This window comes from Phyllostomus discolor, chromosome 8 (assembly GCF_004126475.2).
Source record: "Phyllostomus discolor isolate MPI-MPIP mPhyDis1 chromosome 8, mPhyDis1.pri.v3, whole genome shotgun sequence".
Taxonomy (NCBI): domain Eukaryota; kingdom Metazoa; phylum Chordata; class Mammalia; order Chiroptera; family Phyllostomidae; genus Phyllostomus; species Phyllostomus discolor.
In genome coordinates this window covers 40,534,397-40,549,647 of record NC_040910.2, presented here as the reverse complement: position 1 = coordinate 40,549,647, position 15,251 = coordinate 40,534,397, and the positions used below count along the sequence as shown (strand labels likewise).

Below are 15,251 nucleotides of genomic sequence, written 5' to 3'. Positions count from 1 at the left end.
TTACAACTCATAGACCCCTACTCTTCCTCCTGGCAGACTTCTGCTTACAGCATAGATGCTGCTTTCCCTGACCCTTTCCTACTACCCCTGGGAGCAGTTACATGTCCACTCTGGGCCTCCTTGGCACCCACCGCCTCAGGGCAGGGCTTTCTCAGCATTGCTGGCATTCGAGACCATGCACATCTTTGGGTTGGGGGGGGCACCCTGGCCCCTGTAGACATTGAACAGCATCCCTGCCTCCATCCCAAAGGCCAGTAGTACCCCCTAATTCCCTAGACATGACAACCCCATGTCTCCCAAAGTGCTGCCAGATGTCTTCTGGGGACAGAATCGCCCTAGTTGAGAACTGCCTTGGGTGTCGGTAGGAATACCCTGTGGCTGTGGCACAGATGACTACAGGTTTAGTGTCCTCTTTAAACATATTGCTTCTCACAGTTCTGGAGGTCAGGAGCCCAACACAGGTCTCACTGGGCTGAAGTTCAGGTGGTAGCAGGCCTGGCTCCTGCCAGAGGCTCCAGGGGAGAATGTTACCTGGACTTTTCCAGCTTCTAGAGGCTGCTGCATTCCTTGGCCCATGGGCCCTTCCTCCATCATCACAGCCAGTCCCATCTGCCACTAGAGTTCATGTTGCTTGCCCCTGCCCTGGTGGGACTGAGCTAGATTGACAAGCAGGGATGGGGAGCGCTGCTGAACCAGAGTTGACCAAGAGAGCCCCAAGGATTGCCCGACACTGGTCATTTGTGTTGTCCACCTCATGGTTACATGGGCTGCAGCTGCCTGGGCTCTTTCCATAGGTGGCTCAGGGCCAAGCCAGCTTTCATTTAAGAGTACAAGGTGATACTTCTGAACAGACAAACTGTTTCTCCTTTGTGGTCCTGTTAACAACTATGGTCAGCAGGGATCCTGGTGGACTAGAACTTGGGAGCAGCTTTCAGAGAATTAGGATATTTGTATAGCTGAGGCAGTGTGGGGCAGGAAGGAGACAGGGGTGGGGGGTACACAGCCTACAGTGGCACCTCTTGAAGCAACCCAGTAGCCCCATTTTACAGGTGAGCAAATAGAGGCTGGTAGAACTGCAGGGCCTTGCCCCCCAGACTCTTGATCCACTTTCACAGATCAGGGGGTTGGTCTCTGGTAGAAGGAACACAGCTGGTCCCAGTTGGTTGAGGGGATGGGACATGTCCCTGTGAGACTGAGGCTGGGAGAGAACCTCCAAGACACAAACCCCTGGATCCCAGGCACTTGGTCACTGAACACACCTGTCATACACTGTCGTGGAGACTGCTTTCACACTCGGGACCCTGCCTGCCAGCAGTTCATCACTTCCTGTTGTTCAACAGCTTGGTTTCCCTCAACTGCCCACTTTGCTGTTAACTTGTCCTCACCCCACTCACGTGAGGTCCCTTGAGGAGGTAGATCCATAGGGACAAAACTAGATGGTGGGCCCTAGCTGGTGTAGCTCAGGGTCACCAGTTTGATTCCCAGTCAGGGCACATGCCTGGGTTGTGGGCCAGGTCCCTAGTATAGGGTGCATGAGAGGCAAGCACAGTCTCTCTCCCTCTCTAAAAATAAAATCTTAAAAAAAAAAAAAAGTAAACAGTGGGTTTCAGGAACTGGGAGAGGGGTATGAGGTGTTAGTAATTAATGATCTTGTTTGGGAAAATAAATTCTGGATATTGATGGTTGTATGGCAATATAAATGAAATGCCACTGAACTGTGCATGTAAACATGATGGTTAACATAGTAAGCTTCATGTATGTATGTTTTACCATGCACAAAATAGTAGCTTGTTCAGTAAGGGCTGTAAGATTGCTGGAAGCCCCAATAGTCCCTTGAAGCTGCCCCATTCAGCTTTCCTTCCCTGAAGGAAAAGCTGTGGTTCAGCAATGCTGAGTATAATTTCATTCTACTTAAAAGAGATGGAAATAAAGAGATGCTTTAAATAAAGAAAGGGTATGTGAACAGAAACACATTTATTACAAAAAAAAAAAAACATTCACATTGTATCGAGCTACAATATGGCAGCAGATAAAAAAAAATTTATTGTACACGGTTTAAGATAACTTGCTAACAGAACATACTCTGGTTGCCATGTGATGGAACACAGGATTCCAAGCACTTAGTAGCGGCGAGTAAAGCGGGCATCGTTGGGTCGGCTTCCCCGGTTCTGGCCGCCAAATCCGCCTTGCATTCCACCACGTGGGATCACATGGCCCCGTGAGGCACCCCCTGGGGTAAAGCTGCCGCGCCTGGAACAAATGCAGATGGCTCATGTTCGTTAATCCTATTCAGTGGGATCTGTTGGGTGCCACTGAAACACAAGTTCTTTGGGACTCTTTCCTCTTGAGTAGCAGCACTAGGGCAAAGACCCACACCATTGTAGGAGCAGTATAAGTTGGGAGACTTAGTTGTTTCTAAACCTTCCCCAAAGCAAGCCAATGTGCAAAGAAGGGACTGGTAAGGAGAGAGAACGCCTTACCCTGACATCCCTCCCCGGTTCATCATGTGACCTGGCCCAGAGTGACCAGACATGCTTCTCTCACCACCTAGAAAACAGAGAGACTTTTCACATGGTGCCTCCAAGCACAGGATGTAGTTTAGAGGACAATGAATGACACAGGGTTCAGGCAAGCCCAGTCCCTTTCTCACGCCATCCAGTCAACCCAGAACTTGCAGGTCCCCAGTGAATATATAAGCACAAGAACCACACAGGGCTGTCCTAATTCACAGCGGGGAGGAGTTACCAACAGCCACAGTACTCTTCTGTGCTAACCCTTAGACTACCCCCCAATCCAGTCATTAAGGGGCATCTCCTCTGCCTGGCCCTGGGGAGGGAGAGCAGAGAAAGCTGCTCCTGCCTTCGGAGTAGGAAACAAGCAACTAACTAACAAAGAGCATGTGCAGTCTGAGCTTTCCAGATGCTTCTCCACATAGATGTGTCCCCGAGAGCCAGTCCTTACCTTGCCACCTCTTGTGGTCCCTGTCCATCATGCCTCCATCAGCAGCGCCCTGCCATGCACGATCATCCTCTATTCTTCGGCCATGGTCCCCCCAGTCACGTCTGCCCCTTGGAAAAAGATATCTCTGATTTGGATTGCCCCCATCTCTGCCACTCAGAATTGTGACAGGAGCGGGTTCTGGAGGGTGGGTTTAGCATTCTGTGTTCCCAGTCCCCATTCAGTTCAGGCAGTGGGGATTTCATGAAACAGGACTGACTCTGGCCCCATGGTACTCAAAAGCTCCAACGTAGCCAGAGCCATGGTCAGTGCACTGAGTCACAGGGCCAATGCTCACTGTTTCCCTGAGGCTGTGGGTCTTTAATTTGTAAACTATGTATGAGGCCCACAAAGGCACTATGGAATGTAAGACACAAACCTGGGTGGAGGCGGCAGCCCCCGGCCCTCGCTCATCCTCTTGTCAGAGCCGTATCCACCCCAGCCGTCACGGGAGTCCCGCCCATGGCGCTCTGGTCCTCCATGGCGTTCAGGGTAATGCTGGGTATTAAAGAGCCAAAATAAGATGGCCTTAGAATTAACCCTCCAGCCCCATGTCTTTGGAGTAACAAGGTAATCAAGACAACTCAGAAGCACTTGCAGTCCTAAGACAGTGCTGCCAAGGCACTCTGTTTGCTGTCTTATGCCACACACACCATTTCAGCTCCCATGACACAGCTGCATCCCTAAAGTCTGCTTGGTGAGGAAAAGGTGCTCAAAAGGCAAGAAAAGGAGAAGGAAATTTAGGACTGAGATTCACCCAAATCAGAAGGCAGGAAATTGAGGGACTGAAGTCTGCTGGAAACCTAACAAATGCTCCACATCAATAGGTCTCTGTTCTCAATATAATGAACACCCCCACAGAGCCACCAGAGAAGGACCATGTAGGATCATTTAACATAACTCATTACTGGGCTTGGCATCATGCCTCCACTTTGCTGGGGATGCAGGACACCTGTCTGACAGAGCTAGGAGCTGCCACCCCTTGGCTGATGACACCGTGCCACTAACCATGCACCATCACTGTGTCAAATACTGGGCTGGCATAGCCCCCAAAGTGCTTGGCCCTGTTCTACATGCTCTGTGAGGGAGAGATGACAGAAGAGGCCCCTGTCTGCTAAAAAAAAATGTCCAAGGCTGACTTTTAGGGACCTGGGGTAAGTGGCTTTCATCCTATGGTTCACTATTCTACAAACCCGACCTGTGACCTTGGGAGCTTTTGCCCTGGGACCGTATTTGAAGAAGGATCTAGACGGGATCCCTAGTCATGAAGCTCCTTGAATGCCTGTTCCAGCAGCCCAGTCAGTGTCTGCAGCCATGTTCATCTACCCCTTAAGCTGGGAGCCCCCCAAGGCCAGGTGGTTATGCCCTTACATGAAACTCTAGCATTTAATACAGGGAAGCATGGAAGTTCAACTTAGTGAGACCTGGTTCTTTAACTAGAGCCCATTTCCACCTCTTCCTGGTACTTTAAAGTGTAGCCAACACATTCTTCCATTGAACCAACCAGCCCATGTGACGAGACCCTGAAGGTCTGTGCTATTTTTCCTTTTTGTCAGATGTCTGGGGCAGCAACAGGGTCTTTTTATATGATTGTATTTAAGAAAACACCAACAGTGAACCTTTGTCATTTTGTACTGTCTGATCATCAAATGAAAAACAACTAGCAATGATAAGAGCTACATGTGAAGAACTGTGGATATGTATGTTGTCTCATTTACTAAACACCTATGTCTTAAGATAATTACCCTCATTTCATGGCTGGAGAAACAGGTTCAGCCGAAGCAGTGGCACCAGAATGGACCTTGGTTCTGATTCTGGAGCCTGGACAGTTTAATCTTGTGTCCAACTTCCCCACAAAAGAAAAACCAGAAGACTGGGTCTAGATTTAGCTGCATGTGAGATTTATCTCCAAAAGTGGAGATAAAGGACTTGTGAGGATTACAGAATTACTCCTGAGGTGGCAGAGGACACTCCTCAATATAGGGCATTCTTAGGAACTGAGTGAGGAGGTCGGGACCAAACAATCTCTGTAGTCAGGGAAAAGACAAACTCACAGGGCACTAATTCTGACAAACAATACCTTGACCACAACCTTCCCGCAATCCCCTCAATTTTCCATGTAAACCCACTCGAGTAGAGACTCCTTGGGGAAGTTCTCAATCCATATGTAAGACAGGTAAAAGGAGAACATGAGCTTATTTTCTATGTGTTAATTCTGCAAAGAACCAGCTGCTGCTATCTGAGGCAGCTGGGTGGGCTGACCATTGACCACAGGTGCACTCAGACTCCACAACATGCAAGTGTGGCATCTGTCAGCTGTGTGGCCACCATAACATACATTCCAACAGGGCCCATAAGATTCACCCAAGGCTCTCTAGCACTTTACTATCAGTGCATTTAGTTATTAAGGTAAATAGAACATCAATCGGGTCAAGGCCAAAAAGGGTTTCAGAAAACCTGTCTAGATTTCTGGCCAAGACCAAACACAAATCATTCAAATTGTCATTCCACAAGCACTGAAGGGCTGCCCTTCTCCTTTAATTATTCTCCCACTAATGCAAATGGAAGGAAAAAGGCAATGGGTAGAAGGGAAGAGCAATCAACTCGATGGGAAAACTGCGTACAATCCTAGCTTCTGATTTACCTGTCCTTCTCTTTCTCCCATCATTGACCTTGACCCTTCTCTCCTGAAAGAGATCATTGGAAAGAAACCATGAGGAGAGAAAGGAGAGAGTGGTTAAACCCACAAATGGAAAACACCCCCCAAATTGAAGCCAGTACACCACCACCACCACCCACCCATCCATACACACACACACACACACACACAATTCAAGTGGATTCACAGAACCTAAAATAGCCAATCTCATATCCTTGTTACTGACAATGACCCAGGACAAGTACCATTTGTATTACATGGGCAGGGTCATGGGGGACAGTCAGCTGACCTGTCTACTGAGTGGTCGGGGTAGCGGCCCCGGTCCCTGTGGTCAAAGTCATGGAAGCGGTCCTGGCGACTGAAGTCAGAATGGTAGCGCTCATCCAGGGCGGCTCGCTTGGCCTCTGGCCAATAGGCATCATCTCGTCTGGATGGGAACAAGCAAGAGCTGAGTGCATTCTCTCCCTCCGAATAGATCACCTTGTGGGTGCTGAGGAACTGCACAATGAGACTGTCCCTGGCACATCCACTTCAGCGAATGAGAGTTAACTTTATCAACAGAATACTCTTTTCTGCACAAGCTCAGAGAGGCTGGATGGGTGACAAGATCTTACTGAATGACTCCATTCTACTCTGCCCAATACACCCACTTGCCCCCACACATAGGTGCTTTGGTTCGCTTAGTAAGAGGTGATTAGTGAGGTAGGCAGGTGGGCGCACATACGTGTCTGCCGAGCGGCCACAACGAGGGTTGGCCTCAATCTATCAAGACAGCAAGAGGTGTTATCACAGCTCTGTAGTGCCCTTCTGTCTCTTCCACCCCGACAATGACTTGACCCAGCAAAGACATCCAGTGGGGAGAACTTTTAGAAACACTTGAAACGTACTGTTTTAAAACATTTATGAGCAGAACAGACTCCCAGCATCAGCATTTAGCACAAAAGTACAAAAAGTCCTGAGACAGCCTAAACTCCTCTTACAGAATTCACGTTTTATGTCATACAGAGACCTCTTTTAGCCCATGCTGTAGAAAGATAAAAACAAAACAGTTTTCCCAAATTGCAATGTACTTGGAAACACCTGGATAGGATCACTGCTGGGATTAGTATTCAGACTCCTAATAGCAGGGATCAAATTTAGACCTCTTTTGACTTAGTGGTTTGCAATTAGTGTTCACATATCACATCACTATGTCTGGGGAACCCTGATCAGTTGTGGCTCAGTGGGTTGGGCATCATCCCACAAAGCAAAAGGTCACCAGTTCAATTCGTGGTCAGGGTGGTCAGGACACACGCCTGGGTTATGGGCCAGGTCCCTGGTTGGTGGCGTGTAAGAGGCAACCAAGTGATGTTTCCATCGAACACTGATGTTTCCCCTCTCTTTCTCCCTCTCTTCCCTTCTAAGAAAATAAATAAAATCTTTAAAAAAATATATTTGCAGTATCAAAGTTAAATTTTATTATTGGAATAAACAAAAACAAATTACTACAGTGTTACAAAACCTTGAAAAGGCCCAGAGGAGGAGCTCTTTGGTCTGGCTGCCCAAACTGCCACCTCCGAGAATCTATTCTGGAACTGGAACATAGTGACTTCAGTAGCACTTTACCCACATTTCCCCACTGACCTTAAAGCACTGCAGATTCCCCAGCCAAGGACATGGAAACTCAGGACATGGAACTGGGCTATAGCAAGTACTTGTGCTTGCTTTTATTTTATTTTTTAAAGATTTTATTTATTTTAGAGGAAAAGGGAGGAAGAGAGGGAGAGGAAATACCAATGTGTGGTTGCCTTGCATGCGCCCCCTACTGGGAACAGTGACCCTTTGGTTTGCAGACCAGTGCTCAAACCACTGAGCCACACCAGCCAGGGCTTGTGCTTCCTTTTAAATAATCTCAAGCTGACATAATTTTGGGAACCATAATAAAATTCTAAATGCCGTGGGCTACTTAAGGGTGGTCAGTGGGAGTAGCTGGGCTTACCGGCCATCCACGTCATAGGGCCTCCGCACAGCAGGTCGCCTCTCTTGCTCATAGCGCAACTCCTGCTGGCGCCGCAGCTCCTCGCGCTCACGGTGGATGCGCTCTTGCTCCTTCCTGCGCTCATGTTCCACATGCATGCGCTCGCGCTCCAGCCTCTCCCTCTCCATGCGCTCCCGCTCCAGGCGGTGCCGATGGAAGGCCAACCTCTTACGAGCAAATTCCAGTTGCTCCCACTCCTCCTGCTCCCACAGTGCCTGCATGCGCTGTTCCCGCTCACTGCGCTCACGCAACCTGTGGGTGGAAAGCAGCAGCTGCAGGGCCCACGGGCCACAGTGCTGGCAGCATCACCAGTAAGGAAAGCTTTACAAATGCAGAGCAGTAGCTCCCACAGGAAGTGCGAACCAAGCATGGGGCACTGCAGAAATGCAGCTTGCAGTGCTGGACCTCAACCTGCAGGACTGCTTTTCTAGTGGGGAGAATGGAGGCGGGCCCAGTGCCTCTGAAACAGCAGCAAGAGCACAGAAATCCAGCACAGGTTCTGCTTCCAGCTGAGTCTGAGACCAGCTAGCTAACAGCAAAGTGGTGTGCATATGGTGAGCTATATGAACTGAGACCTTTCTGGCGTTCAACATCTGATTCTGTAAAATACCCATTAAAAATAAGAAACAGAACACATTTCATAGTAAGTCTGAATTAGAACCACTGCTCTCTAAATCATGAACTTCAGTTAGTCACAGTGAAACTGAGGTAGTGCACTAGAATCAAAATCTTTTCTTTTCCCCCCATGGCTTCTGGAGCAAGCTGGTGTGTTTTGTTAACTAGCTCTACTGCACCAGGAAGCATCCCATCTACTGCCACCATTCCTTTCCATCATCTTCAGGAAGAGATAAGCCTATTTGAATGAGAGAATCATTTGTAAAAGCCTTAGGTTGAAGTCACAGCACAGCAAGTCTATGAAATGAAAGCCAAAGGGGCAAACAGGCTTAAAGCAGTTCTCCGCCCATTAGGGGCTTTGAAATACAGCTCTGCCCGGCCTCCTCGTACACAGCTATAAACCAGTTCCTAAACCCTGACTTACCTGCGGGACTCTGAGTCTCTCGACTTCCGAGGCTCTCTGACTTTATCAAAGGATACAACAGACCTCTTCTCTCTGCTGGCTGATTTGCGATCCTGGCTCTTAGAAACCTAGTTCAAAAAGCACTCATTTATTAATGCCATGGAGCAAGACCTCAAATGTTCCTAAAGGAAAACTTTTAAGCTTTCTCAGTTTTTTTTAAGTTCAATATACCTACATTTTGAAAGGTAGATAACCTTTTGCAAATTAAGCTTAAATAAGAATTCCCTAAAACATACTGAGAAATATAAATGGAAGAAATTTCAAATGATAAAACTGCTAAATACCCTGTAGTTAAGAGTAAAAATACTCACTCTCTCTTTGGATCCTGATGTTTTGACACTAATAACAGGCACACCTTTAGATTTATCCATTACTACAGTCCGCTCGGTTCCTCGACTTCCTACAAGAAAAAAAGGAGTCAGTGTAATGTTAAGAACCAAGAAAACATTCAAATAAGGAAAAAATACTCGACTCGATGAAAAATAAATGTAGTTTGTGTTGCCAACTGATCACAGCAGACCAACAAACCACACCCATCAGGAGATGGCACAAGGGCAGCTCTTGTACATCAGTCAGCAGGGTACCTGATTTTGTGGTTCGAGATCTCTCTGAGGGGCCTGGTTTCTGATCATCTTGATCTTTACTCTTTTCTCCACTTCCATCTTCACCCTTTTTAGCATCATCTTTTCTGTCAGCTTTATCTTCCCTTTTAAGGTTTGCGGATCTAAGTAAGACCCCAGAACACAGAAGTATGTTAGTTCAAATACTTAGATAAACAAACCAGTTGCCGGATTCTTGCAATGAGCACCAAGTGCCAATGAGAAGGATGCCTCGGTTGGCATTGACAGGACAAGAAAGAATAAGGAGCCCATCCTGTTTTCTCCAAGTGCCCCTCGATTAAGGAAATCCTTTCCAATGACTGGTGTTGGAACTTCCTTCCAACAAATGGGAAAAATAAATAAGGCCAAGGCCTTGTGCTCTTCCCTATCTGCAAAGAACCTGAAGGATGTGAAATAAAGAAAAGGATGGTCTTGGCCACGATTCCCTCAGGGAAGAGGAATACCTGTCACTGGTGCTGGACTTCTCTTTTTTCCCTTCCCCCTCTCTTTTGTCAGAGGTTTTCTTCCCAGCAGGTTCATTTTTCGCCTGAAAAACAGAGCCAAGGGGAAGTATTACCTTATTGTTTCCTCACATGGTCACAGCCCTGGAAGAAAATGGCCCCTTACCTTTTCCACTGAGATCATCTTCCCATGGAGCTCTGTCTTGTGCAGGTGGTTAATGCATTTTGTGGCCTCCTCTGCTGTGGACATTGTCACAAAGCCATAGCAACGGGCTCCAGGACTCCGAGCATTTGTCACAACCTTAGCCCCCACCACCTCAAAGAAAAGCAGAGAAATGTCTCAGACATGAAACCCCCAATAACCACCATTCAAAACGGGTTATTAAAGTTCATGCTGCTATTCTCTGATCCACCCCAAGTCCTGGCTCCCTCCCTAGAATGAGGGCCCTTGGGGAAACCCTGTCACAAGGTGCCTGAAAAGAGGAAGATGACCAGGGAAGGATAATGCTATTGTCCTGAAGCTACTACTCCAAGGGTCACCTCCTCTTCTGGCTAATTCCTCCAGGGAACCAGGATGGCAGCATGGAGAAGAGAGAAAAGTGAAACGAAGGCAGAGTTCTGGCAGCATTCCTTTCATATTATCTCAAACTTGTAAAGAAATTACTCTAAATATAGTCATGGCTGTGAGCAATAAGTAGACTTAAGATATTTCTAGAGATGGCTATCGACATAAGAACAAACTTGTAAACAGCACTCTGAAAGGCAGAATCAGCTCTGGCTGGTGTAGCTCAGTGGATTGAGCATGGGCCTGTGAACCAAACGGTCACTGGTTTGATTCCCAGTCAGGGCAAATTCCTAGGTTGCAGGTCAGGTCCCTAATTGGGGGCATGTGAGAGACAACAACCACATAGTGATGTTTCTCTCCCTCTCTTTCTCCTTTCCTTCCCCTCTCTCTAAAAAAAATAAATAAAATCTTTTCAAAAAAGGCAGAATCAATCTTACTAGGGATAATAACAAATTCACTAAGATGTTCCCTCAATGACTCAAGCAAGCTGATGTCAGGCACCAGGCTCAGAAGCCCCAGAGGAGCCAGTATTCATCCTTATTGTGCCACATGGAGCCTTAGCCCAAAACGAAGGTTTCAAAGTGGTCTGGTCCACTGCTTAAGTCACATGAAACACACAATGCACTCAAGACTCCATAGGCTTCAGGGTGACATGTCCCTGCTGACAGCATACAACCACTCTTGAGGGCCCACAGGGGTATCAGGAAATAGCCAACCTTGTATGGGCCTGGGGAGTTATTAGTTATTTCTATCACCATGGCATGTTTAGTTTTCCCATTGTTAGCTCTTAGATATTAATAACAAGGTAAATACTGTTAGTTTTCTCTCTCATAATTTGTTGAGGCCTTAATATGAACAAGGGCCTATGTCAAGTCTCACTTTGGCTTGCCCCACAGGCCGATGCTGAGACAGACATGCAGCCCTGAATGCAGTTTATTTAGGAGGTGAGTCCAGGAGGCATAGGGTAAAAGGGGAGAGAATGAGACAGAGAAGGGCAGAAAGCCAACACATGTGCCCTAACAAACAAGCAACTGTAGCGAGAGCATGGCACATGTGCATCTATCCATGACTGCTACCTATGAGTCCGAGGAGGAAGGTGGGAGCAGAGGGACAGGTGCTGCAGAGTGCAGGCGGCCAGAACTGCCCTGGCTGTAAGTAAAAGCAAGCTATGGGTGAGGGCTGAGGACAGGGCATGTGTATCTCTGCTATAGCTGCACACACCATCTTCAGGAGACAGCAAGTGAGGGTCCCCAAGTCTAGAGATGATGTTCCCATACGGGAAACAACACGTCCCCAGCCACACGACTATAGGTGGCAGATGTGGAACCTACTGCTGGTCAAAATGCAAAGGCACTGTATGTGTTCAGCCCCACTTGTGTTCTCCTGTAGTTACCACTGTGTCACAGAAGTGCTGACATCACCTCCCTGCTCACCCTTTGCTACAAGCCCTGCAGCCCTTCCTGGCTTAAAAATGGATTCCAGAAATCCTGTGGAGTCTCAGTAGTGGCCTGGGGGGCAAAGGAAACGGGGGAAGAAAATAAAGTAGACTAGGCTCTGGGAGCTGACACAGATCGGTCACCTCTACCTGCAGGAGAGTAGACGGTCCTGCACAGGGTCATGAGCTGTGAGCTCAAAGAACAGAGTGAGGTATTGAAGTAGTCACTGGAGGAGACAGTAATCTGAACATAAAGACCACAGCGCATGGGCCCAAAGACACCTTCTCCAGAAAACCCTTGGACTTACCTTTCCGTATTTGCTGAAAAGATTCTTCAAATCTGTAGCTCTGGTAGTAGAAGAAAGTCCACTAACCCAGAAATTTCTACCACAACTGCTACGACCTATTTAAAAAAAAATAGTGGTCAAAAATATAATTCATACAATATCCTGATTTTAAAGATTAAAGTCTTTCCACCACATATGTCCCCTACTTGTCCCAAATGCCAGCAGCCCCCAAAGCCCGCTGTCCTAAAGTCCACTGTCCTCACATAACTGCCAGAGTGGCCCGCTAGGAAGGGCCTACAGGACTAGCAGTAATGCCACTTACAACGGTGAGTCAGGGGCTGTTTTGGGACCACAGGAAGTTCCCTCAGAAGTTACCAAACAATACCACGCAACCCAGTGAGGTAGCTTTTGAACACAAAATGCTGATATCCATGTCAAACCACTTCGAGTCTTTTTTTAAAAAAAAATTGATTTTAAAGAGAGAAAGGGGGAGAGAAAGAGAGAAACATCAATTTGTTGTTCCACTTATTTATGCATTCATTGGCTGATTCATTTTTAAATTTTATGTACTTCTGGAGAGGGAAGAAGGACATACACAGAGACAGAGAGAAATATTCATTTGTTGTTCCACCCACCAATGTATTCATTGGTTGCCTCTTAAATGTAGCAAAAGTGTCTGCACCACATGATACATCAACCCTGAGGAACTGGCTCGTTCCCCAAACCCAAAACCTGCAGAGTGAAGAGCAGGAGTGGAGAAAGCCCCATGGAAGAGTCATAATCACATCTGGGTAAGAAATGCACTACACGATAAATGAGGATCGAATACCTCACCACTGCCGAGGCCACACAAACTGAGAGGGACTGCTATGGGAACCTACCCTTGTCTTCCTTGGAGAGTCGTTTTGTATCCGAGTCATCTTCGACAGAACTAGAGAGAAAAAATAATGTCACTCCAGGAGGAAGAAGCAGAGAGGAGACAAACTCAAAATTATAAAATATGTGCTGAGGTTGCATACCTACCCGAAATTTAGTTCTGAAAAAATGATACCCCGACAAACTTGTATTGGAAATCTGACCTAACCATAAGATTTCAGACCCACAGGAGTTAATTAATTCTGCTGGGCTAAAGATAATTAGGAAGAATTAAAGAAAACAACCACGACAGGTTGAGAAAAGAAAAAAAAAAAGATTGTGTAATCAGTTTAAAATAAACAAAGAGAAATAAAACATTATTTAGAGGTAATCTACAATTTCGTCAGTCTGGCTGGCCAATTGCAGAAAAAAAAAAAAAACAGCTTATGTGTGTCATTAAACGACCAATGAAAAGGAGATAGCATCTGGTCTAAAACTGAGAAAAAACAAACCTCATTTTCTGATCAGCGCCCTCACTGGCTGAGGACTCTTTAGGAGCCGGAGGGACTTCATTACAAGCTTCAAAAGCAAACTTCTTCACGTCTTCTTTGCTATCTCTGAGGTCTGGGCTTGAGGCTTCCGGGGGCGCTTCCGCGACCTCCTCGCTAGAGGCTTCCGCGCGCTCTGAGGCTTTACTACTCTGCTCAACTGGCTCCTCTAGCCCTACAGGCTCACAGTCCGTCCTCTCGTCACCGCCTGTCTGCTCCACGGGCTCCCTTTTCACTACCGCTAACAGGGTGTCTGCCTTGCTCCACTGAGCTTGTGCTGTTGACTCGCTGGCCAAATCTAAATCACCCTCCTCCGGATGGCCGCTGCCAAAAAGGTCTTCTTCCTCCGCAAGCTTTCTGTCTGGCCCCACGCTACTTGTATCCTGTGCAAATGGCTGCTCCAGCTCGGAACCTTCTTCTTTTACTGGCTCAGATTTACAAGTTTCCCCCAAAATGTCGAGTATTTTCTCATTTTCTACGGATTTAACAGGAATAGAATGGCACAAGGTTTAATTACCAGGGAAATAAAGCAATCACAAATGCGGAACTGGCACGGCTGCCACACTAACACGAAGAGAACTGCTAGCTACACAGAGATTGGAAAACCCGCGGGTACACATGTTACACTGGTTACACTACCTGCACTCCAACCGACTGCTAGAGTAAGCCACTATGCTACATGTAAGAGAAAAGCATCCCAGAGATTTAACCCCCAAAACCTTCTGGCTGATTCTTGACAGTCTTCATTCTGTCGTCGTTTATATATGACTCTTCCAAATTTAGCTTCCAAAGTCCAAGTTGCTTAACTGAATGTATCACCATTCACTGAACAGCTCAATTTCCAAATTTCTTTGAATTTCTTTTAACAGAACAGTCCAACATGAAAACCAGAATCTCTTCCATCGGTGCTCTGAGATATTTGAAGTCCAGAAAGTGAATAGTATTTGTTTGGAATTCTCATGAAGAAACTCTTTCCTCTTCTGGAATCCAGTAATGTCTCAATGTTTTAAAATTTATCTCCCTACCTCTACCTGCACTGCCTGAATTAAAAACCACAAAGTTAAGGTACTGCCCAATATCACAAGATCTGTTTTGTGGGGTGCAGCAGTATTAGCTCGAGAGGCATGAGAACTCTTTCTATATACTTTTCAGTGCCATTTATATTTAACAAGGCATGAGATTGGTTCATCTCACTGATATATTTTGCAAAATGAGAAATTAGCCACTTTCACAGATCTGGTGATATGGCTGGGTTTCCAATCTCTATGATCCTTGTATGTTCTGGATCGTAAACCTTTAGAACAATGTATACTAGAGTAAGGCAACTTTTTAAAATTTAAGAATTCAAATTAGAGAAGGTGGAAAACTAGAATGGTACCAAACCCCCACTGGTAAATTTTTCACTGAACAGTACCTGGCTCCAAGGATGGCTCTTCAATTTCCTGAAAAAAAGAAAAAGGAAAAAGAAACAATATAAGTTTATGCCCAATGAAAAAATCAATAGTCTATTTATACCAAAAACTATAGTTAAGTAAATGGGAAATTCTGAAAACACAGATTTAAAAACACACAGATGTGTCCTGGCTGGTGTAGCTCAGTGGATTGAGTGCAGACTTGTGAAGCAAAGGGCCAGTTGGATTCCCAGTAGGGGCACATACCTGGGTTGCAGACCAGGTCCCCAGTGGGGGACACATGAGAGCAACCACACACTGATGTTTCTCTCCCTCTGTCTAAAACTAAATAAGTAAAA

General features: G+C 46.5%; 1 protein-coding gene across 4 annotated transcripts in view; it reads right to left on the bottom strand.

The window, feature by feature from the left end:
- Positions 1 to 1,949: 1,949 nt before the first annotated feature.
- Positions 1,950 to 15,251, bottom strand: part of LOC114503942 (scaffold attachment factor B1) — a 28,507-nt gene continuing 15,205 nt past the window's right edge. For 3 of the 4 annotated variants that reach the window (XM_028521534.2, XM_028521530.2, XM_036032232.1), the window contains 16 exons: positions 14,916 to 14,943; positions 13,466 to 13,976; positions 12,980 to 13,029; positions 12,120 to 12,214; positions 9,978 to 10,127; positions 9,815 to 9,897; positions 9,336 to 9,475; positions 9,063 to 9,151; positions 8,713 to 8,819; positions 7,635 to 7,925; positions 5,946 to 6,083; positions 5,642 to 5,684; positions 3,377 to 3,495; positions 2,962 to 3,068; positions 2,481 to 2,547; positions 1,950 to 2,250 (listed from right to left, as the gene is read on the bottom strand). In XM_028521534.2, coding sequence (XP_028377335.1) covers positions 2,121 to 2,250; positions 2,481 to 2,547; positions 2,962 to 3,068; positions 3,377 to 3,495; positions 5,642 to 5,684; positions 5,946 to 6,083; positions 7,635 to 7,925; positions 8,713 to 8,819; positions 9,063 to 9,151; positions 9,336 to 9,475; positions 9,815 to 9,897; positions 9,978 to 10,127; positions 12,120 to 12,214; positions 12,980 to 13,029; positions 13,466 to 13,976; positions 14,916 to 14,943 — 2,148 coding nt within the window. In that variant the 3' untranslated portion in view covers positions 1,950 to 2,120. The remainder of the gene's footprint in view (positions 2,251 to 2,480; positions 2,548 to 2,961; positions 3,069 to 3,376; positions 3,496 to 5,641; positions 5,685 to 5,945; positions 6,084 to 7,634; positions 7,926 to 8,712; positions 8,820 to 9,062; positions 9,152 to 9,335; positions 9,476 to 9,814; positions 9,898 to 9,977; positions 10,128 to 12,119; positions 12,215 to 12,979; positions 13,030 to 13,465; positions 13,977 to 14,915; positions 14,944 to 15,251) is intronic. The other variant, XM_028521531.2, reaches the window with a different exon arrangement.